Raw genomic sequence first — 24,183 nt, 5'->3', positions numbered from 1 at the left:
TATTTTTTACTGCTGATAGTATAGTGAACTCTGATGTTATTTCTAAGTACACTGTTCCTTAACATGTTGAGTCCAGTATTTTTTATGTTGTTTACTTTTTACTAAAACTTTTTGAACTTTATATCTATTTGTCCCCACATGAACTTTGCTTTTCCCTTAATTCTCCTATGTTCATTTTCATTGGTTTAATCTACCATCCCCCAGCACCCACCTCTGAAATTTTATTGGAACAGTAGAGTCTCCAGGTTTATATTAGTTTATTTGTGGTAAATAGAACTTCAACATTCCACGAGTCTGACTCTATAAGATAATTCATTATGGGATCTATACTTGGGTTTCTGTGTATGTTGTCAGTTCTCATTTCTACAGGTATGTCAGTCAATTTATCTTTTTCTAACTATCTTTCTTTCTTTCTTTCTCTTTCTTTCTTTCTTTCTTTCTTTCCACGAATCCTGAATTTTAAGTAAATACTCAGGAGGTTCTGAAAGCATCATAGGAAACTGCAAGACGGGATGTTTCCACAACCCCCTAATACGTATCTCATGTTACGTATCTTTTATATTACATACTAGTTGAAGAGTAGGGTTAATGTGGTTGTGTAGTATAAGGTGGGAGATTCTTTTTCTACAGTTTAGAACTATTATTTTTTTAATGATTTTTTAAAAAATTACCTTGCCAGTGATTCTCAAGCACTTGAACTAAAAGACAAAAAATCTTCATGCTCTTCTCAACACAGTGTAGGACTGATTGTATCTATTTTAATATGTGTAGCTTGGATAATATATTAAGTGAATGAATTGTCAATGTTGGAGAAGGGGAGAGGACTCTTAAACATCAATATGGAAATAAGAGGCCAAGAGAATAAACAATGGAAGGGTCAAGCTATTGTGAATTTAGCAATAGTAGTCGAAGTAGTAATGGGAAAGGTAGTCATAAGATCTTTTTGCAAAATATAACTAAATGATAAAACCTAGAAGTTCTGATGTAAAACTGTCAGCAGGTTTCATTGAATGTTCCTCATAAGGTTATTAGTCAGTGATTTCCTACCATTTAATTGGTCCAGTTTAAATAAATTTATTATTTTCCAGGTTACCCATTGTCGTGCATAAAGTGTGTAAATATTAAAGGTGGTTCCTGCACTGGTTCCAGTGTCACCTGTGCTTCTGATCAAGTTTGTATGTCTTCATATGGCGAAAGTTCCATAGGTAAGTGTCTTAGAATGTTGGGGACTGGGTATAAGTTTGTTAACTTGTGTTGCTGTATCAACGAGAAATATTAAAAGCAAATTGTTGATCACGTAGCAAGTATAAGAGAACACAAGATTTCTATTATCATCATCGATTAGTTGGGCTCATATTGTATTAATATCAAGAGAAGAAAAATTCAGAAGTCAATTAATGGAGAAAAAAGGGAAGAGAGAAAAAAAATAAGCAGAGCAAAAGAAGTGAAGAGGAGTGTGTGAAGGAAATGTGAGACTCAGGTCGGCCACCATTATACTTTCTGCTGGTTATACAGGAAGACAAAAATAAAGTGTAAAGGTAGGCTTGTTATGGCTTCCACAATACTCCCAGAATTCTATGCAGAAAATGAGTACTCATGTCATCGTTGTCACTCTTTATTTTCCCTGACCTTGTTATTGTAGGTGTTAGAGACAGACAGACAGACAGGCATTGAAACATATGGAGGGATACAGACTTATATATTCTTCTTAACAGCTAATGTTTATTTGTCCTTTACAGAGGGAATTAAGGTATCAGAAGTATTTCTTAGAGATTGTGCCCCCACGAGCTACTGTGATTTTGAAGGAAGCATTACAGTGGAATCCAATTTAAAGACAAAGATGGGCATCAGCTGCTGTTCCACAGATCATTGTACAACACCAATGCCCAAATGTAGGTATTTATATCAGAAGATACATAGAATGTTGCTGTGCATTTATATGGAGCCTGTTGTAAAAAGCTAAGTGGAAAGTGGTTAAAATGGTTCATGGATTGCAGGATAAAACTTACCAGGAAAGGTTAAAAGATCTTAACATGTATAACTTGGAGGAAAGGCAAGACAGGGGGGAAATTAGAGAAACAATGAAATACATAAAGGGAATAAACACAGTAAAGAAAGAGACTATATTTAAAAGAAGAAAAACTACCGCAACAAAAGGATGTAGTCTTAACTTGGAGGAGCAAATTGTTAAAAATAATATCAGGAAGTATTACTTTACTGAGAGGGTAGTGGATGCATGGAATAGCCTTCCAGCTGAAGTGGTAGAGGTTAACAGAGTGAAGGAGTTTAAGCATGCGTGGGATAGGCATAAGGCTATCCTAACTATAAGATAAGGCCAGGGACTAATGAAAGTATTTAGAAAATGGGGCAGACTAGATGGGCCGAATGGTTCTTATCTACCGTCACATTCAATGTTTCTATGTTTCTATGAATGAGTGGGTCACTTGGCAGATATGGATTGACACCTGTCCTCCCGGGACCCTGATACACACTGACACAGAGCAGAATAGGGACTGTTCCTCCTACATAGGGTCACCATTTTTAGCCCAAGGCAGCTCATCTCATCAGGCCTTTTTTAGTCGAATGTATCGCCCACTGTCAGTTCCTTCGGGATCCATCCCTCATTCATCTTAATAAAGGTGAGGTAATCTAGACTTTTTTGACCTAGGCAACTTCTCTTCTCAGTGACAATACCTCCTGCTGCACTGAAGGTCCTTTCTGACAGGACACTTGAAGCGGGGCAGGCCAGAAGTTCTATCGCAAATTGGGATAGCTCAGGCCACAGGTCAAGCCTGCACACCCAGTAGTCAAGGGGTTCATCGCTCCTCAGAGTGTCGATATCTGCAGTTAAGGCAAGGTAGTCTGCTACCTGTCGGTCGAGTCGTTCTCTGAGGGTGGATCCCGAAGGGCTGTGGCGATGCATAGGACTTAAAAAGCTCCACATGTCCTCCATCAACAACACGTCTTTAAAGCATCCTGTCCTTGCCGGCATGGTCGTGGGAGGAGGATTACTTTCACCTCTTCCCCTGTTAGATTCCCGTTGTGCTGTGACATCACCCTTATACGCTGTGTAAAGCATACTTTTTAATTTATTTTGCAAATGCTGCATCCTTTCCGACTTGTTGTAATTTGGTAACATTTCAGGCACTTTCTGCTTATACCGGGGGTCTAGTAGCGTGGACACCCAGTACAGGTCGTTCTCCTTCAGCCTTTTTATACGAGGGTCCATCAACAGGCACGACAGCATGAAAGATCCCATTTGCACAAGGTTGGATGCCGAGCTACTCATGTCCCGTTCCTTGTCCTCAGTGATCTCAATGAAGTTATGTTCTTCCCCCCAGCCACGTACAACACCACGGGTTCCAGATAGGTGACAATGAGCACCCTGGGATGCCTGTTGTGGTTGGTCTTCCTCCCCCTCCTCAAAGCCATATCCTCCTCTTCCTCACAATCCTCTTCCAGCGTTGCCGCAGGTCCAGCAAGCGATGCTGATAAGGCTGTTTCTGGTGGTGATGGTGACCACAACTCTTCCTCTTCCTCTTCACGCTCATCTACGGCCTGATCCAGCACTCTTCGCAGGGCACACTCCAGGAAGAAAATAAATGGTATGATGTCGCTGATGGTGCCTTCGGTGCGACTGACTGGGTTTGTCACCTCCTCAAAAGGACGCATGAGCCTACAGGCATTGCGCATGAGCATCCAGTAACGTGGCAAAAAAGTTCTCAGCTCCCCAGAGGCTGTCCTAGCACCCCGGTCATACAAATATTAATTAACGTCTTTTTCTTGTTGGAGCAGGCGGTCGAACATTAGGAGTGTTGAATCCCAACGTGTCGGGCTTTCTCAAATCAAGCGCCTCACTGGCATGTTGTTTCGCCGCTGGATATCTGCAAAGTGCGCCATGGCCATGTAGGAATGCCTGAAATGGCCACACACCTTCCTGGCCTACTTCAGGACGTCCTGTAAGCCTGTGTACTTATGCACAAAGCGTTGTACGATCAGATTACACACATGTGCCATGCACGCACATGTGTCAACCTGCCCAACTTCAATGCCGCCAACAAATTTGTTCCATTGTCACAAACCACTTTGCCGATATGCAGTTGCTGCGGAGTCAGCCACTTTTCCACCTGTGCGTTCAGGGCGGACAGGAGTGCTTGTCCGGTGTGACTCTCTGCTTTCAAGCAAGTCAAACCCAAGACGGCATAACACTGCTGTATCCGGGATGTGGACTAGCACCTGGGGAGCTGGGGGGGTGCCGTTGATGTGGAGCAAGACGCAGCAGCAGAAGAGGACTCAGCCGAGGAGGTTATGGAAGAGGGTGGAGTAGGAGGAGTAGAGGAGGTGGCAGCAGGCCTGCCTGCAAGTCGTGGCAGTGTCACCAACTCCTCTGCAGAGCCACGCATTCCATGCTTGGCAGCTATCAGCAGGTTTACCCAATGCGCAGTGTAGGTGATATACCTGCCCTGACCATGCTTTGCAGACCAGGTATCAGTGGTCAGATGGACCCTTGCCCCAACACTGTGTGCCAGACATGCCATTACTTCCTTTTGCACAATCGAGTACAGGTTGGGGATTGCCTTTTGCGAAAAGAAATTTTGTCCGGGTATCTTCCATTTCGGTGTCCCAATAGCCACAAAAGGGAATCACAGCACCACGACCACGACGGCCCCTGCGGGGTGGCCTTCCTCTGCTTGTCATTTTTTTTTTTATTAGTGGAACTATGCGTGCAAGCTACTGTGAGACCAGATATGAGTGGCAATGTGCACTGGCAGAGGTTGGCAGAGTACACGCTGTAGGCGTGACAGCCGCTTGAAGACAACTAACTGCTATTCAATCTATAACAGTGGAAAAAGTTGTTTTGGTTTTAAATGCACGCTATTGTGTCACCAGATATGAGTGGCAATGTGCACTGGCAGAGGTTGGCAGAGTACACGCTGTAGGCCTGACACCCGCTTGCAGACAAGTAACTGCTATTCAATCTATAACAGTGAAAAAAAAATGTTTTTTAAATGCAATCTATTGCGACACCAGATAAGAGTGGTGATGTGCACTGGCAGAGGTTGGCAGAGTACACGCTGTAGGCCTGACAGCCGCTTGAAGACAACTAACTTCTATTCAATCTATAACAGTGAAAAAAGTTTTTTGGTTTTAAATGCACGCTATTGTGACACCAGATATTAGTGGCAATGTGCACTGGCAGAGGTTGGCAGAGTACACGTTGTAGGCCTGACACACCCGCTTGAAGACAACTAACTGCTATTCAATCTATAACAGTGGAAAAAGTTTTTTGGTTTTAAATGCATGCTATTGTGACACCAGATATGAGTGGCAATGTGCACTTGCAGAGGTTGGCAGAGTACACGCTGTAGGCCTAACACCCGCTTGTAGACAAGTAACTGCTATTCAATCTATAACAGCGAAAAAAGTTTTTTTGGTTTTTAAATGCAATCTATTGCGACACCAAATAAGAGTGGCACTATGCAGTGGCAGAGGTTGGCAGAGTACAGGCTGTAGGCCTGACACACCCGCTTGAAGACAAGTAACTGCTATTCTATCTATAACAGTGAAAAAAAGTATTTTGGTTTTAAATGCACGCTATTGTGACACCAGATATGAGTGGCAATGTGCACTTGCAGAGGTTGGCAGAGTACACGCTGTAGGCCTGACACCCGCTTGAAGACAACTAACTGCTATTCAATCTATAACAGTGGAAAAAAGTTTTTGGGTTTTAAATGCACGCTATTGTGACACCAGATATGAGTGGCAATGTGCACTGGCAGAGGTTGGCAGAGTACACGCTGTTGGCCTGACACACAGATGCTTGCAGACAACTAAGTCTATTCAATCTATTACAGTGAAAAAAAAGTTTTGGGGTTTTTAAATGCACGCTATTGTGCCACCAGATATGAGTGGCACTGTGCACTGGCAGAGTACACGCTGTTGACCTGACACACAGACGCTTGCAGACAACTAACTGCCATTCAATCTATAACAGTGAAATGTTTTTTTTGGTTTTTAAATGCACGCTATTGTGACACCAGATATGAGTGGCACTGTGCACTGGCAGAGGTTGGCAGAGTACACGCTGTAGGCCTGACACACAGACGCTTGCTGACAACTAACTGCTATTCAATCTATTACAGTGAAAAAAATGTTTTAGTTTTTAAATGTAAGCTATTGTGACACCAGATATGAGTGGTGGCACTGGGCAAGTGGGCACAGTATCCACTGTGAGCCTGACACAGAAGCTGGCAGGCAGCCAGGCAACTGCAATTAGATTACACAAAAAAAAGCAGACTGATGTTCTAGCCCTAAAAAGGGCTTTTTGAGGTGCTGTCCTTACAGCAGAGATCAGATGAGTCCTTCAGGACTGTAGTGGACACTGAATACACTAGCCTAGCTATACATTTCCCTATCAAATGAGCAGCAGCTAAATTTTCCCTCCTCTATCTAAGAATGCAAATTCTGAATGAATCTAAAATGGATGCTGTAAAAGAGGTGGGAGGGTCTGGAAGGGAGAGTCTGCTGCTGATTTGCTGGAATGTGTCTGCTGACTGTGAGGCCACGGGTCAAAGTTTAGTCAATGATGACGAATAGGGGCGGATCGAACCGCGCATGTGTTCGCCCACCTTGGCGAACGCGAACACGCTATGTTCGCCAGGAACTATTCGCCAGCGAACAGTTCGGTACATCACTAATTATAATGATAACAGAAATCACCCAAATGGCCCTGATCAAAAGTTTACATACCTTTGAATATTTGGCCTTGTTACAGACACACAAGGTGACACACACAGGTTAAATGGCAATTAAAGGTTAATTTCCTACACCTGTGGCTTTTAAAATTGCAATTAGAGTCTGTGTATAAGTAGTCAATTTTTTTGTTAGCTATCACGTGGATGCACTGAACAGGCTAGATACTGAGCCATGGGGAGCAAAAAAGAACCGTCAGAAGACCTGCGTAACAAGGTAAAGGAACTTTATAAAGATGGAAAAGGATATAAAAAGATACCCAAAGTCTTGAAAATGCCAGTCAGCACTGTTCAATCACTTATTAAACATGGAATATTCGGGGATCTCTTGATACCAAGCCAGGGTCAGATAGATCAAGAAAGATTTTAGCCACAACTGCCAGAAGAATTGTTTGAGATACAAAGAATAACCCACAGGTAATCTCAGGAGAAAAATGTGAAGGTTCTGGAGTGGCCATCACAGTCTCCTGACCTGGATTAATTTTGCCAAGACAAATGGGCAGCTATACCACCAGCAGGAATTAGGGTCATCAACTATTACAAATGACTGCTCTCTGTCATTGATGCTCAACGGGGCAATACACAGTATTCATAACTAAGGGTATGTAGACTTTTGAACAGGGGTCATTTTATTTTTTCTTTGTTGCCATGTTTTGTTTTATGATTGTGCCATTCTGTTATAACCTACGGTTGAATACAAATACCATATGAAATAAAAGAAACGTGTTTTGCCTGCTCACTCATGTTTTCTTTAAAAATGATACATATATAACCGATTCTCCAAGGGCATGCAAACTTTTGAGCACAATTGTATATTACTACATCTTGTAAATAAATATATAGCATATTCTCTTTTCTCTATTGTAAAGTACCAACTGACAAAACTGAACCCAATGGATTGTCTTGTCGAGTATGTCTAACTACAGACAGTGACTGGTGCACTAGTTCCAAAACTATAGACTGCACTGGGGATGAAAACATGTGCATCCTACAGTCTTCAAAAATTATAGGTGAGTACCACACCAATGTGTCTGAAAGTGGATAACTTTTATTATTTTTTTGCTTTGCTTGTCATTGCATGCACTACTGATTGTTTGAATATTGCACAGTAAGGAAAGTGCACACGGTCAGGACTTTGATATGTGAATTTCAAAATCTATTTTGATGTTAAATCTGAAATACTCTTTGAATTCACAACTTTAACTTTAGAAAATAATCCTTTCAAATGATGTTTTTAGGGATGATGTTATGGAAGCTTGGGGTTATAGTTATTCAGGTTAAAGGGTCTTTATGGTAACAGTGACATGAGCTCGACATGGATTGGGGTACTTATAGTTAGTGTTGAGGTCAGGTGCAGACTTATCATTATGGCACTTGGGCAATGCCTGAAGACCCAGGCCAGTGAAGGGAGGCCTCAAAAACTCTGTCATACCTCCAGGTTCAGGGTCCCTCTGCACAGGCCATCCATTTTTTTTTAATGATGGTAACCACACATGGCCAGTTATCAGACACTAAACCACTGGGCCACCATGAAATAGGGAAGTGTTTCTCCTACCTAAGAAATGCTGGGAGGGGGCAAAAACTTAATTGTTTATTTAAATTATCTAAATACTGGAAGGATCCAGCCTCTCCTCACCCTGCAAACTCCTCTCTCAACTAACCCACTTTCCTCAGAGCTGCCCATACACAGCCACAGACATCACTCAGAGCAATACACACTTAAAATCACACACACAGCCAAATATCCATCACTCAACAGCTACACACATCACTCACAGCTACCTACACAGCAACATACACCAGTCACAGCTACCCATAAACAGTCACACATACTAATCACAGCTACTTACACATATCCCTCACTGTACCCACACTCAGCAACACACATCACTTACAGCTACATCACATGTAGCCACCTTTCACGGCACTCTGGGAGAGGCTGGTGCGCTGTGCTCACTAATCAGATGCCACATGGATTTCAGCGTGCTGGGAGTCGGGCATGCGCCAAGACCTCCTTCCGGCCCTCCGGTTATACCGCAACACTTTAGCATCATGCCATGATTGCAAGGTGCACCGCAATCTCTTCGCCCATCAGCCCCTGCCGCCACTCCATGTGGGTTGTGACATGAAGGGGAAGGCAGGCACACTCTGTCTTCCCTTATGCCTACCTCTCCTCCTGTGGGCATGTTGAGTCATGATTGTGCAGCTTTTACACAGCCAGTCTCGGTGCTATGAAACACACTCGTAGTATCTGTGTGAGAGACGCACAAGGGGGGAGAAGAGTATTTGCAATGTGAAGTGGTGGTTCTTGCACCTGGAAGGGGACCCTTGATCTCTCTATTGCCCAGGGGCCCTATACTTTTACATTCTGTCCCTGGATGAGGCCTTTGTTTAGCAGTACTTAGAATCAGAGGATTTTATATTATATTTATATCTATCTATATCTGTAGATAGATAGATAGATAGATAGATGTCGAAGGGCTGTAGAGATTGTTTGTTTAGTTGCTGTAGATGTATATATCAAATGTTGCTTTTATGATTTAAATAAATACTGAATACTTAAAGCAGCCCTGTCACCGTCTGGATACTTCGCAGAATTCGCAAAGACCTTCCAACAGCGACATTGCTGCTGCGGGTTTGATGGCCGGGGGCAGGTAAAGGGGAATTTGTCTTCCCTGAACCTATCCCTCGCAGGCATGGTCATCTTCCCCCAGTGGATTCTCTTCTCTGCATGTGTGAGAGTACAGCCATGAAGTCTAAGAAGGATCTGCAGAGATTGTGAGATCCTTCATAGACAGAGGTATTTGGCTGTAGCCATCACTGGTGATGGCAGGGGAATTGACACTTCTAGACAGCGGTAGCTTCGCCCACCTTCTATAAGTGTCAGACGTAGGAAATATACAGAGACAAAGCGGTTCCAACTTTGTCTCGATATATCTCTTGACTGGGTTGGAATTTCAGTGAATTTCTAACACTGTCAATATGAGTATTTCTTAAAGATTATATCATCTTGAAATACTAATTTTTCAGAAAGGGGTGACAGTGCTGGTTTAAAGGACCTTGTCAGGTTCTCAGCCCTTCTCCAACTGCATGCTGACTTTTGCTTGAGCCTTGGTCAGGAGTGAGTGCTTCATCGACCACAGATCACACAGTTATTGTGTCAGGTAGAGCTGTGTGATCTTTAGTTGGGAATGCAAGTTTCCAAACTGAGGTTCAAGAAGGTGCAGAAGGACTGGTACTCCGATAAGATTAAACTACTTTATTTTTTTTTTAATTAGAGATACACTTATCAAGGTGCAGCAATAATTGAACACTTTCCTTAGTTTACTCAATGAGGTTTAACCATATATGTATTATTATAATTTATTTACCAATAACGAGATATATATATGTATATATTGTCTTCATTGTCTGCAAGTATTCTTGTATATACATTAAATAGTTCATGGAATTCCATGCACTGATTGACTAATATCATGCACTGTATTATCGATAAATACATTAGTTATTACACTATTGAAAAGGATTAAAATTTGCCGTCTCTGAATAACAGTATCACTTTGGGAAATGTACTAATATTGGTCACCGTGACTTTCATATTTGCTAATATATGCAATGTTATTCTTCTACAGGACCTCAGAATGTCACCACAGCATTTCGTGGTTGCACCACAAAAAATGTCTGCCAATTTAGCTCAAGTACTCAATCATTTGATTCACTCACCATGGAATCGACAATACAATGCACCGCTACAAAGTATTGGTAGTGAAATCTTCTTTCTAAGAAATGTTGTGGTCATTCTAATTAATTTCTTTTCTTTTAACTAAATTCTTGCGCATTTCACTATTTCCATGCTCTTGTGGTAAATAAAGGTTAATCTTCTCAAAGACCCTGTGCATGAATCCTGGTGTTGCTGTAGAGCTGGACATTTGATAACATATTATGATATGAATATGTGAGTCCATATAATAAATGGGTCTTTCTTAGGCTAACAATACAAAAGTGTATTATCCAAATTCCATAATTGGTGCACTAACAATGAACCACTTACTGGCAGCAGATTCGATATTTTACATCATAGAATCCTGAATGACTAGGGGGTAGACTTGTGCATGGTGACAAAGTTTGGTTCTGCTCAATACATATGGCTGAAAATAAAAAAATTAACATTTAGATTGGAGGAAATTTCTGAAAAAAAAAATCTCTCTCTACAGTATATGGTAAGCTGCAAATGCCCAATATGCACATTGCTTTAGTCCGATGCTCATGATGCGCCAGGACAATGTACATCATTTTCCAGCGTAACAGGCAATGTCACAATTTAAGATTCACCAAGGATGAGTTACAACTTGCCAGTTGTGAGTGGAAGAGTGGACATTTAGAGTCTTGTTAAAAGTGCGTGATCAACATCGAATTATGGTAACTTTAATTTTAACCAAAAAGCAGAAACATTTTTTTTTTCCAAAACGTTTGATATTTCTGTTGGGAATCAGGGGAATCAGATCTGGATCTGGGGAAAGAAAGAATACAAAGGAAGTTAAGACGTCACAAACATACTTCTCTGTATAAAAAACAAGCAATAGATAAACTACATCTAAAAAAAAGATGACCCTTAAGTGTACACATAATAAAAACATATATATATACATGTATCAATAGTTTTTTTGGGTCTGTGCAATGTTAAGTATCTCAGATAAAAAAAAACACAAGCACAATAATAGTGCAATATGTTTTCAGAAGTAACTAAAATATAATTGTGTAGCAAAAGCAAACTAACACTCTATAGAGCTTCTTAGAGCTCTGCTATAGTCAGTGTGGACAGTATTCCCTGTCTTAGGATATTTTTAATCAGCGGTAGTGAGGGTGTCTCTCCAAAAAGCAAAATGGTATGTGGAAACAAAAGTGGAGATATCCAATGGTATATTATGAAAACAATAACTGGGCAAAGTAAGAAGTAGGTATCCTACTTACAGTTCTAATCAAAGGTTTGCAAATGCTTTGGAGAACTGGTAATAGATGTACCATTTTTTAAAGAAAACATGAGTGAGCAGGCAAAACACATTTCTTTTATTTATTTTCAATGGGATTCATATTCAGCTGTAGGTTTTAACAGAATGGCACAATCATAAAACAAAATGTGGCAACAAAGAAAAAAAATGAAATGACCCCTGTTCAAAAGTCTGCATACCCTTAGTTATTAATACTGTGTATTCCACCCTTTAGCATCAATGACAGCGTGCAGTCTTTTGCAATAATTGTCTGTGAGGCCCCTAATTCTTGAGATCTCCCCAGAGTGGCTCCATGATATTAAGGTCAGGAGACTGTGATGGTCACTCTAGAACCTTCACCTTTTTCTGCTGTAACCACTGGAGGGTGAACTTGGCCTTGCGCTTAGGGTCATTGTCATGCTGGAAAATCCAAGAGCATCCCATGCGCAGCCTTCGTGCAGAAGAATGCAAATTGCCTTGCAGTATTTTCTGATAACATGCTGCATTCACTTTGCCATCAATTTATGCACGATTCCCCATGCCTTTAGAGCTCAGCCCCCCCCCCCCCCCCAGGCTTTTTTTGTGTGGCATTTGTGCAGTAAAGGCTTCTTTCTGAAAACTCGACCATGTAGCTAATTTTTGTTCAAGTATCATCTTATTGTGCTCCTTGAAACAACCACACCGTCTTTTTGCAAAGCAGCCTGTATTTCTCCTGAGGTTACCTGTGGGTTTTTCTTTGTATCCCGAACAATTCTTATGGCAGTTGTGGCTTAAATCTTTCTTGGTCTACCTGACTTTGGCTTGGTATTAAGAGATCCCCGAATTTTCCACTTCTTAATAAGTGATTGAACAGCACTGACTGCCATTTGCAAGGCTTTGAATATCTTTTTATATCCTTTCCCATCCTTATAAAGTTTAATTACCTTGTTACGCAGGTCTTTTAACATTTATTTTCTGCTCCACATGGCTCAGTGTCTAGCTTGCTCAGTGAATCCATGTGAGAGCTAACAAACTCATTGGCTATTTATACACAGACACTAATTGCAATTTTAAAAGCCACAGGCGTGGGGAATTAAACTTTAATTGCCATTTTAACCTGTGTGTTTCACCTTGTGTGTCTGTAACAAGGCCAAATATTCTAGGGCAGGGTGGACTCACCCAGGATTGACCCTAATGTTTTCCCAACTTGGGCAGATTGAACTTAAGAAACTTAAGTTAGGCAATCTACCCAATAAGATGAGGTGACATCTGTGAGTGCAGCGCATTCAGAATATTCCCTGTTATGAAAACACGTGCTCACTTTGGACAGTGGGTAGCAGACATGATAGGATCTCCTAAGAGAGTTCTTGTCATCTCAGAAGCCAAAAGGATCAACAGTAGGGAGCAAAGGAGCTTCAGAGAGGTAAAATCTGGCTATTTAGAAGGCACTATTCTCCTTTTTGGCTCTTGGTGTTTCAGTGTGTCCAACTACAGTCCCAAGCACTTCCACTGAAAATGCAGATGCTCAACTCACAAGTGATGTGGTAGTGCTGTCGCTGGTGCTGTGATTTGCAGACATTTCAGGCTGCTGCTGCACATCTCCACCAGCCAGCATTCCCTTATTCTCTTGCAAGTCAAGAGCCCTTTGGATTAGCCTTTCTCTCCAAGTTGGTAGGCTGTTGGATCACACAGGCAAGCTAGCACCAGTTCTGAATGAGAGAATTATCTGATTGTTTGTGTAGACATACTTGCAGCTGATCCCTCAGGTTCCTGACCAATGCTAATATGTTAGGATGTAGAGAGCCACCTTGAACAAGCTCTTGATTTTCAATGAAGGTTCCCTAGACATGTGAGCACAGGAATGGCTTGTCTCAGATTGGCAGACATCCCCAAATGTTTTAAGGACGGTCACTAGCTGACCTATTACAGACCAATCGACTATGCCAAGTAGAAACATAATACCAATGTACTGGTCAGAGGCCAGACTATGGATTGCCCTCTGCTGCTTTAAAATTCTCTCCAGTATCTCCATATTAAAGCCAACCATGTAATGACATCTATGTAATGACATCTTGCCATAGATAATGTGTGAGAAGACCTGCCATCTATTCCTCCGGCCTCAAGAGTTGAGTAACCTAAACACTGCAGTGGATGTGCTTAGCAATCCTCCTACAATGTTCAATTATGCTTCAAAGAAAATAAGGATCAATCAGGAGCTGAAGCTTAGTAGTAAAGTTGAAATTCTATATTCAAAATAAAAGAATAAATAAAATAGAACAAAGCTAGATTGTAACAAACAATAAAACTGAGTCTTTATAAGTTCACTGCGAGAGTTAACATTTCATATATAAAAATACATTGGATACGGGCAATTATAAAGAATGTAGCAATATGCAAAACCAACTGATAAGTGTATCAACTGGTCAATGATCACAGAGATTGATAAATGCTGTAGTATGCAATTGATTAAAGTACAATATAATCAAAAGTGCAATATAAATCTGTAAAGTGCACTTAAAGGACCACTATAGTGCCAGGAAAACAAACTAGTTTTCCTGGCACTATAGGGTTATTAGGTCCCCCCCGTCCCTCATGGACCCCTCCCGCTGGGCTGAAGGGGTTAAAACCATTTCAGCCACTTACCTTAATCCAGTGCCGGGCTCACTCGGTGCTGGTGACCTTTCCTCCTCCTGCCGACATCAGCGCCGAATGCGCAAGCGTGGCAAAGCCGCAAGTGCATTCAAACCGCCCATGGACGTCCAGTGTCTTCTCACTTTGATTTTCACAGTGAGAATCGCATAAGCGGCCTCTAATGGCTGTCAATGTCATTACTAATACACAGGCTCACAGACAGACAAACTCACTGACACAAAACACAAACTCACTGATACACACAAACAGTTGCACTGACAGACAAGCTTACTGACACACATATACACATATACACATGCTCACTAGAAACAAGCTCAGTGACACACATACACACAGGCTTATTGACACACACATATGCTCACTATAGACAAGCTCAGTGACACACACGCATGCTCACTACAACCTCAGTGATTCACACACAAGTTCACCAATACACACATGCATGCTTACTACAGACAAGCTCACTGATAGACACATGCTCACTACAGACAAGCTCACTGACACACACATTCTCACTACAAAGAAGCTCACTGACACACAAATGCTCACTGACACAGATATGATCATTATAGACAAGCTCACTGACTCACACTCACTAGGGACAAGCTCACTGACATACTGTCACGGTTCTCACGGCGACATCCAGACAAGGTCACCCCAGAAGTGCCCAATGAGGGAATTGAACCTGGGTACTCTGCAATCCTGGACCTGCTCTCTTGCCTCTGAGCCACTATACAGCTCTAGAAATTGCCTGAAGTATGATCTTGCCTTGTATCCAGCACTAGGGGCTGGACGTTATTCTGTGGCTGCTCCAACATTCTCAGTACACCTGTGGCTAATCACCAATCAGCCAGGTATAAGACACTGCCTCTCCCTGAGGGCAGTGTCAGTTCATTGACTCTGGTTCAAGTATTGCTGTTTCCAGTGTGTTCCTGACTTTGGATTGTTATTTCGTTGTACCCTGACTTCTGGCATTCTCTGACCTCGGCTCTCTACTCGCTTATCCTGATTTCTGGCACCCTCTGACCTCTGGCTTACCCACGACTATTCTCCTGGTTTATCCGTTTCTGTACTGCGACTTAGAGCATTAACCTGCACAGCCCCCGTGCACAGACTCACAGGCCAGGTGAGTTCTTACCTGACCACCTTGGCCTGTGTTTAATTGCAAGGGTGAGCATATATCTGCGCTACAGACTCCCAACCAAGGTAAGCCATTACACATACGCACTCACTGCAGACACGTTCACTGACACAAACAAGCTTACTACACACAATATTACACACTCATCTGTAGGAGAGGTTACCTGAGGTCAATATGACTTACTGTGGGACTCAGCGCCATCCCTATATTGGCTTCCCGTAAGATATAGGGCTCAATATAAAATTCTGGTTCTTGCTTTCATAATGCTACTCCCACCTATCTATCCTCCCTAATACACAAGTATGTCCCACCTAGGCCCCTACACTCTGCCGAAGACCTTCGTCTATCCCCTGTTCGTACTCGCCGACCAGGGTTCAACAACCACAGGCACTTTACCACTGTGGGTGGAACTCCAGGGCATCACTGGCACACTGGGAATTGTGAGCACCACAGGTGAATGTAACAATGGTTTAACAATACATTTTCCTACACTTAGAGATCTATTTTGGTTTAACCACAAATTTGCCAAATTTGGGCCAATTGGATGCTCCACTGAATTCCCAAATAGAGAGACAAAATTTACCCAAATTACAGTAAATTTTGCAATGTTGAACATGCATGGCTCAGCTCGTCATTCTGAATTCTGCCTGTGGAGCGAAAAAAACAAATTATTGATGGGAAAAAAAGATAATTAAAGGCTAAGGGACAGTCACTAAACTTTTATTCACAGTTCAGGTGGGAAATGAACAAGAGGGGGAAAAAGGAGGAGTAGTAAAATATCTGTGTGTGTGTGTGTGTGTATATATATATATATATGTATATATATATATATATATATATATATATATAGTGTGTATTTATCTTTAATAATATAACATAAAATAATACAATTTAAAAATGTAGATGTATTTGTTTTACTGCTGATTGTAGAATGAACTTTGATATTATTAAGTACACTACTCACTAAAATGTTGAGTCCAGTATTTTTTAATGTGTTTGCCTTTTACTAAAAGTTTTTGGAACTTAATATTTATTTGTCCACGTATGAACTTTACTTTTCCCCTATCTCTTCCATGTTCATTGGTTTAATCTACTCACCTACCCACCTCTGAAATGCTATTTTAACAGAAGAGTCTCCAGGTTTATCTTCATTTATTTGTTGTAAATTTAACTTCAGCATTTCACAAGTCTGACTCTATAAGATAATTAATTATGGGATCTATACTTGGGTTTCTGTGTATATTTTCAGTTCTCATTTCTACAGGTACGTTCTTTCTTTCTTGTTCTCCCATTTATCTTTGATACATAACATACATTTTAAGAAAATGCTCAAGAGGTTCTGGACGCATCATAGAACATTAAAACTATTGGATATTTCCAGAACTCTCTAATGAACCATTCATGCAACATATCTTTTATAATGTCAAATGCTATTTGTAGGATAGGGTTAATGTGTTTTGCCTTATGTTATGTTTAAGGATAGAACTTGAGTTAAAGTTAGTCATTTAGAATAATTCAGCAGTTTAACTAAAAGAAAAAGATATCTTCATATCCTTCTCAAAATGTTTGGATTATTGTATCCCTTATAGTATGTGCAGCTTAAATAATACAATAAGTGAATGAATATTGCCAATGCTGGAGAAGGCGCTTAAACATCGATAGTGGAAAAAACAAAGTCATGGAATGGTCAAGCTATTTAGCATTTAGTAATAGTAGTCTAAGTAGTAATGGCAGAAGTATTTGCTTTATGTGAAATACAACCAAATGCAAAAACCTAGAATTTATCATTTAACACTTTCAGCAGGTTTCATTGAATGTTCTACCTTATGTTATTTGTCACTGATTTCCTACCATTTAATTGGTCCAGTTTAAATAAATTAATTATTTTCCAGGTTACCCATTGTCGTGCATAAAGTGTATAAATATTAAAGGTGGTTCCTGCACTGGCTCCAGTGTTACCTGTGCTTCAGATCAAGTTTGTATGTCTTCACTTTCTCAAAGTTCCATAGGTAAGTGCCTTAGAATGTTGGGGACTGGGTATACGTTTGTAAACATGTGTTGCTGTATCAATGAGATATATTAAAAGCTAATTATTGATCACATGTTCCATAGGTAAGTGTCTTAGAATTTTGGGGAATGGGTATAAGTGTGTTAACTTGTGTTGCTCTACCAATGTAGATATATTAACAGCACATTATTGATTACATATCAATAAGATTTCATCATCAAGGATTAGCTGAGTTCATAGTGTATTTATATAAAGAGAAGAAAAACTAAAAAAGTAAATTAAAGGATAAAAAAGGAAAAGAGAAAAAAATTAACAGAGCAAACGAGGATGAAGAGTGGTGTGTAGAGGAAATGTGAAACACAGGTTGGCCACCATTTTACTGTCTGCTGGTTAAATAGGAAGACAGAGTTTATAGGTAGGAGTATCACAGTGTGAAGAAAGTAGCCTCATTACTGGTTCTTGGAGGAGCCTGTTTGCCAGCCTCCTACCCTGTGACTAAACCCTATTTGAAAACACCAATTATGCCTCTTGGACTTATAACAGGATCTGTTCGTGCAATTGGGACTATATAGATCATTTACCGACCAGCCGCACGAACCGGAGACCACCCTGGAGCTTGTTAAGCTTAATTGATACATGGTTGCAATTTCCACCTATGTGGTCCAGGTGTTCGTCTGGGTGGCTGTAATTCCTATAGACGACCACGAGGTGGGGGCCATCTTGTTCACATGGACGAAAACCGTGAATAGATTTCACAGGGACATAGCCGCGAATGCCCAGGAATTGTTTTCGACATGAAAACCTTGCGGTTCCCGGTTGGTCCTCCAGCGGCACTTAGCCGCCATTCTATGGAACTATTTTCTGCTATGGGACCATGCCTGCGGTCGGTAAACACTATGACTTCAATAAAAATTCTGAACCCCTGAACTGATCTGGGTGAATTTTGGATATATAGGTCACCTAGATCAGGGCTATCAGGGGATGTAACATTTGTGGGGTTTTATTTATGTTTAGGGTTCTTTTGGGGTGTTTAAAAAAAAAAGTGTGTTTTTTCTGTGCTTGGAGATAATTGGATTAGAATTAGTACAGTTACTGATCCAATTATCTCCCAAGCAGGGAGGAGGGATTGTATATTTGTTATGGGAGTGTCGGGCATTTAGTCACTCTTCTTATTGGTCTGTGTCTTTGTGTTGGAGTCCCCAACAAGGTCCATGTGGGCATATCCCTTGAATGGGGATTGTCAGAAAAGGCCAAGTGAGGCTCCCATTAAAGAGAGATTTGTTTACCCCTTCAATAAGTCTTGCCTCATGTTTGGGGGATTGGAGAACTACCTACACTCTGGGGATAGATATGTAACAATACTCCCCTGAGTATAATCACTAGCTTTTATAAGGGCTGTTCCTGCTACGCTCTCTGGTCTAGGAGAGGTCTACCCCCTAGAAGCTGGGTCCTGGTCTTCGGTCCAGGGTGGGTGGAGAACGGTGAGACCCCAACCAAACTGCAGCAGTTCGTGGGGTCTACGGTGGTTATGGCGTTCCAGTACAGTGCTTATAGTGCTCGCACTAGGAAGCAGCGATTGATGGAGGCACCCGGTCGGGGCGCCAGCCGGTCCGTCACACACGGTTTCCACAGTATTCCCAGAATTCTATGCAGGAAGTCAATGAGTACTCATGGCAACATTGTCACTCTTTATTTTCCCTGACCATGTTATTGTAAGTTTTAGAGAAAGAATTGCAGACAGACTGATAGAAATATGGAAAGATGGACAGGCAGAAAGTCATTGAGACAAATGGGGAGACATACAAACGTGTACAATCTACTAAAAAAGCTAATGTTTATTTGTTATTTACAGAGGGAGAGAATTTATCTGAAATAATGCATAGAGATTGTGCCCCCAAGAGCAACTGTGATTTTGAAGGAAGCTTTACTGTGGAATCCAATTTAAAGACAAAGATGGGCATCAGCTGCTGTTCCACAGATAATTGTACTCCACCGATGCCCAAATGTAGGTATCAATATCATAAGATACATAGCATGCTGCTGTGCATTAATATTAAGACTATTGGGAAAGGCCAAGCGGAATGGCTGGATTTGAGAAAGGGTGTTCTAGAAAGAAATTCTAAGTCTTTAGTTTTCACCATTAACCCCTTAAGGACAGTGGGCATTCAATGCTTTCCTTGGGGACCCGGCTCTAAACGCCGGCGGGCGGCATAGAACACCCAAGCCGTCCTATGTACTTAGCCGTCCATGTCAATGCCAGCAGGGGGAGTACCTGTCATAACATAACTGCTGCCTGTAAATAGTAAATAAATGTTAAAGATACAGTTTAAAATAAAATATATACTTAGATCATAGTATATATAAACACATATACATACATACACATTCTAAGTATATTTTAATATGAATATATATATTAATATCAAAATACATGTAGAATGATTTTGACGAAATATATATATATATATATATATATATATATATATATATATATATATATATAAAAATGTATATGTAAATAGGTTAAATAATAAAATAAAATATATATATATGTGTGTGTGTAAATTCATTCTGTACTTTAAAATTAATATGTATATGTGTATATATATATATATATATATATATAGATATCAAAATACACGTAGAACAAAATAAGTATATACGTATATATCACTACATATATACCTAAAATAAAAATTATTTAAAAAAAATGATACACACATATATATATATTTATGTAATAATTTTACATAATTAGGTCATTTTATTAATGCCCTGATGTGTGTACGGAATGCATTGTGTGAATCTGTGTTTGTATGTGTAAGGGCTGCAAGGTGAGTTTGTGTATGTATGGGATGCAGTGTGTGTGTCTGTAAGGGATGCACTGAGTGTGTGGAAGGGGTGCATTGTGTGTTGCTGTGTGTAAGGGATGCATTGCTTGTGTATGTGTGTCTGTGTGTAATGCATTGTGTTTTTCTGTGTGCAAGGGGTGCATTGTGTGTGTGTGTGTGATGAATGTCAATCTCTCCCCCTACCCCCGTCAATTTCCTTCTTCTCCCCCTCCCTCTCATTTCCTTCTTCTCCCCCTCCCTCTCATTTCCTTCTTCTCCCCCTCCCTCTCATTTCCTTCTTCTCCCCCTCCCTCTCATTTCCTTCTTCTCCCCCTCCCTCTCATTTCCTTCTTCTCCCCCTCCCTCTCATTGCCTTCTCCCCCCCTCCAATTTCCTTCCTTCTCCCCCCTCCAATTTCCTTCCTCCCTCCCCCCTCAAATTTCCTTCCTCTCCCCCCTCCCTCAAATTTCCTTCCTCTCCCCCCTCCCTCAAATTTCCTTCCTCTCCCCCCTCCCTCAAATTTCCTTCCTCTCCCCCCCTCCCTCAAATTTCCTTCCTCTCCCCCCTCAAATTTCCTCCCTTCCTCTCCCCCCTCAAATGTTCTCCCTTCCTCCCTTCCTCTCCCCCTCAAATTTCCTCCCTTCCTCTCCCCCCTCAAATTTCCTCCCTTCCTCTCCCCCTCCCTCAAATTTCCTCCCTTCCTCTCCCCCTCAAATTTCCTCCCTTCCTCTCCCCCCTCCCTCAAATTTCCTCCATTCCTCTCCCCCCTCCCTCAAATTTCCTCCCTTCCTCTCCCCCCTCCCTCAAATTTCCTCCCTTCCTCTCCCCCCTCCCTCAAATTTCCTCCCTTCCTCTCCCCCCTCCCTCAAATTTCCTCCCTTCCTCTCCCCCCTCCCTCAAATTTCCTCCCTTCCTCTCCCCCCTCCCTCAAATTTCCTCCCTTCCTCTCCCCCCTCAAATTCCTACCTCTCCGAGAACCGAATGGTTCTTATCTGCCATCACATTCTATATGTAAATATATAGTTCAGGGAATTCCATGCTCTGACTGGCTAAAAATCATGCACTGTATCACGTATGCATACATCAGCTATTACACTATAGAAAAGTCTTAAAATGTGTCATCTCTGCATAACAGTGTCACTGTCGCCAATGTTGGTCACTGTGACTTTGATATTTGCTCATATATAAAATGTTATTTTTCTACAGGATCTCAGAATGTCACCACAGCTTTACGTGGTTGCACCACAAAAAATGTCTGCGACTTTGACTCAAGTTTTCTATCATTTGATTCAATCACCATAAAATGGAAAATACTTTGCACCGCTACAAAGTACTGGTAGTGAAAACTTCTGTCTAAGAAAATGTTATCATTTCTATTCTTTTATCTAATTTCTGGAGCCTGTCACTATTCCAATGCTCTGGTGGTAAATAAAGGCTGTTCTTCTCCCAAACCCTGTGCATGAATCCTGGTGTCCAGTAGAACTGGACATTTGATAACGTTCTACGATACGAATTTCTGAGTCCATATAATGTAAAGGGCTTTCTCACACTAAAGATACAAAAATGTATTATCCAATCCCTTAATTGGTGCACTACAAACAAAGTGCTCACTGGCAGCACATAATAATTTTTCAGTAATAGAATCCTGACCATGAATAATGGGTAGACTTGTATATGGCAAAAAAGTTTGGCTCTGCTCAATAGATTTGGCCGATAATAAAAAAGTAAAAAAAAGTTCTCTCAATACAGTGCAAATCCCAATATGTACAACCTACGCAGAAGTATCCCAGCTATCTTTCCCAAATATTGGACCTCATTGCAGCAGAAAAATGTAGATTACGTCAAATTTACAAACACTTTACTACTATCAGCGGAGGCCAAGCTGGATTAACCAAAATGCTACAAGGCCCCTATTTGTGACACAATGTAATTGATTTTATGACAACATTTCCCAGATACTTCCTAAATATTGGCTAATATTTAAAACTTTTGGATACAGTTTACCATCAGGGTAAATTGTCCAGAATTCAAAGTGAATTTCAAATATTAGGCTGAAATAGCTGATCAAGATAAAAGTCCACCTGAGGAATGAAATGTTGAACTTGTTGCTGTGATACTGAATCTGTTTCAATAAAGGCAGTCATATTCACTTGAAATTCATCCTGTGAGTGCTCTCTTTATTTAATTTGTTTTTAAATATAAAGTGCTTAATTTTATAAGTCCATTATTAATGATAGCAAGACTTTTTATTTTATTTTGCATAACCATAAACATTTGTAATTATAAATTGCAATTAATTATTTTTACATCATGGTTCAACATTATATTTTCCTAGACTTCGAGATTAGTGATGTCCTGAACTGTTCACCAGGAACCGTTCGCCAGCGAACATAGCTTGTTCGTGGCGAACGCGGCGGGCGAACATATGCGATGGTCGGTCCGCCCCCTATTCGATATGGAAGTGGGAGGGTCTGGGAGGGAGGTTCTGCTGCCTATTTGGCTGGAATGTGTCTGCTGACTGTGAGGTACAGGGTCAACGTTTACTCAATGATGACGAATAGGGGGCGGACCGACCATCGCATATGTTCGCCCACCGCGTTTTCCACGAACAAGCTATGTTTGCCGGCGAACGGTTCCTGGCAAACAGTTCGGGACATCAATATTGGAGATTTCTTTTAGCCCATCCGCAATTTGGTCAAATTTAGGCCGATCAGGCGCTCTATCGAATTCCAAAACACAAAGCTGAAATATACCCAAATTACAGAACCACCTGAAATGTGGAATGCTGAACATGTTCGGGTCAGCTCGAAATTCTGAATTCTGTCTGCGGCATCAAAAAGAATGATTGATGGGTTAAAAAGATAATTGATGGCTAGGGGACAGTCACTAAATGTTGCACTTATTCATAGTTTAGGTAAGAAGCTAACTTTTGAAAAAAGAAGGAGCAGTAAAAAAAATCTATATTTGTATTTATACATTATTTCTTTAATGATTTCAATAAATATCATGTATAAAAGTAATTTTCTAGTTTTTTTACTGCTGTTAGCAGAATGAACTTTAATAGTATTTCTAAGTAGAAAGTGCTTTTTACTAAGTTTTTGTAACTTAATATTTATTTGTCCACATATGAACTTTACTTTTCCCCTATCTCTCTTATGTTCATTTTCATTGGTTTAATCAACATCCCCCAGCGACACAAGGACCTGATCCATGCGGGCAAGCCAGTTCGGGATATGAATGCCACACAGGGGAGGACTCGTTAGTGATTTCCCTTGCGGTTTTGGAACGGTCTAATGAGCGTTCTAAATAGGGTATCAGGGTGGTCCCCATTCGGAAGACGAAAGTGTTTCTTTCGTATGAACACTCCCGAACGGGGAACATGGCACAATGCACAAAATGCATAGAAATACATGGGGAATTACATAATACAAGGGAAAAACATACAAATAAGCAGTGGGCATGGTACTCAGTGATGGCGGTCCATCACAATAGTGTATTACTATCAAGAGAAGAAAAAGAAGAAAAAGTTAATTAAAGGATGTAGCGGAGAGCCGATCTTTCACAGCTATTCTCCACTAGAGATCCCAGTGAGGCTCAGGAACAGGGTGATGATAAGTCCACAGGCAAGGTTTCTAGCAGGTAGAGTAATACAGCAATATCCCCATCACAATCCCAATAACTGGACGACACACAGTTTCAGGAGTAGAACTGACAGGCTTTATTCCACAGTTCCTTATAAAGCCCTCTCCCATGCAAGGGAGGAGGTTCTATCACTTAAGACATTATCCAATCTGTGAACAGTAACCTCCCACACATCTCCTCCCCTCCTCTA

At 41.0% G+C, this 24,183-nt stretch overlaps 1 protein-coding gene across 2 annotated transcripts; it reads left to right on the top strand.

Moving 5' to 3' along the window:
- The first annotated feature begins 78 nt into the window (after positions 1-78).
- On the top strand, positions 79-22,333 carry LOC134578097 (phospholipase A2 inhibitor and Ly6/PLAUR domain-containing protein-like). Of its 2 annotated transcripts, none has more exons than XM_063437087.1 (5): positions 79-369; positions 1,089-1,205; positions 1,740-1,892; positions 7,622-7,762; positions 21,558-22,333. In XM_063437087.1, the coding sequence occupies exons 1-5, from the start codon at positions 318-320 to the stop codon at positions 21,689-21,691; spliced, it is 597 nt and encodes a 198-aa protein (XP_063293157.1). In that variant the 5' UTR covers positions 79-317; the 3' UTR covers positions 21,692-22,333. The 2 variants fall into 2 exon arrangements, with proteins under 2 accessions (XP_063293157.1, XP_063293156.1); XM_063437086.1 differs by lacking the exon at positions 21,558-22,333 and adding an exon at positions 10,385-10,637 and having other exon boundaries at positions 118-369.
- Positions 22,334-24,183: the final 1,850 nt, after the last annotated feature.

Source organism: Pelobates fuscus, chromosome 11 (assembly GCF_036172605.1).
Source record: "Pelobates fuscus isolate aPelFus1 chromosome 11, aPelFus1.pri, whole genome shotgun sequence".
NCBI lineage: Eukaryota > Metazoa > Chordata > Amphibia > Anura > Pelobatidae > Pelobates > Pelobates fuscus.
This window is presented reverse-complemented; position numbering and strand designations above follow the sequence as displayed.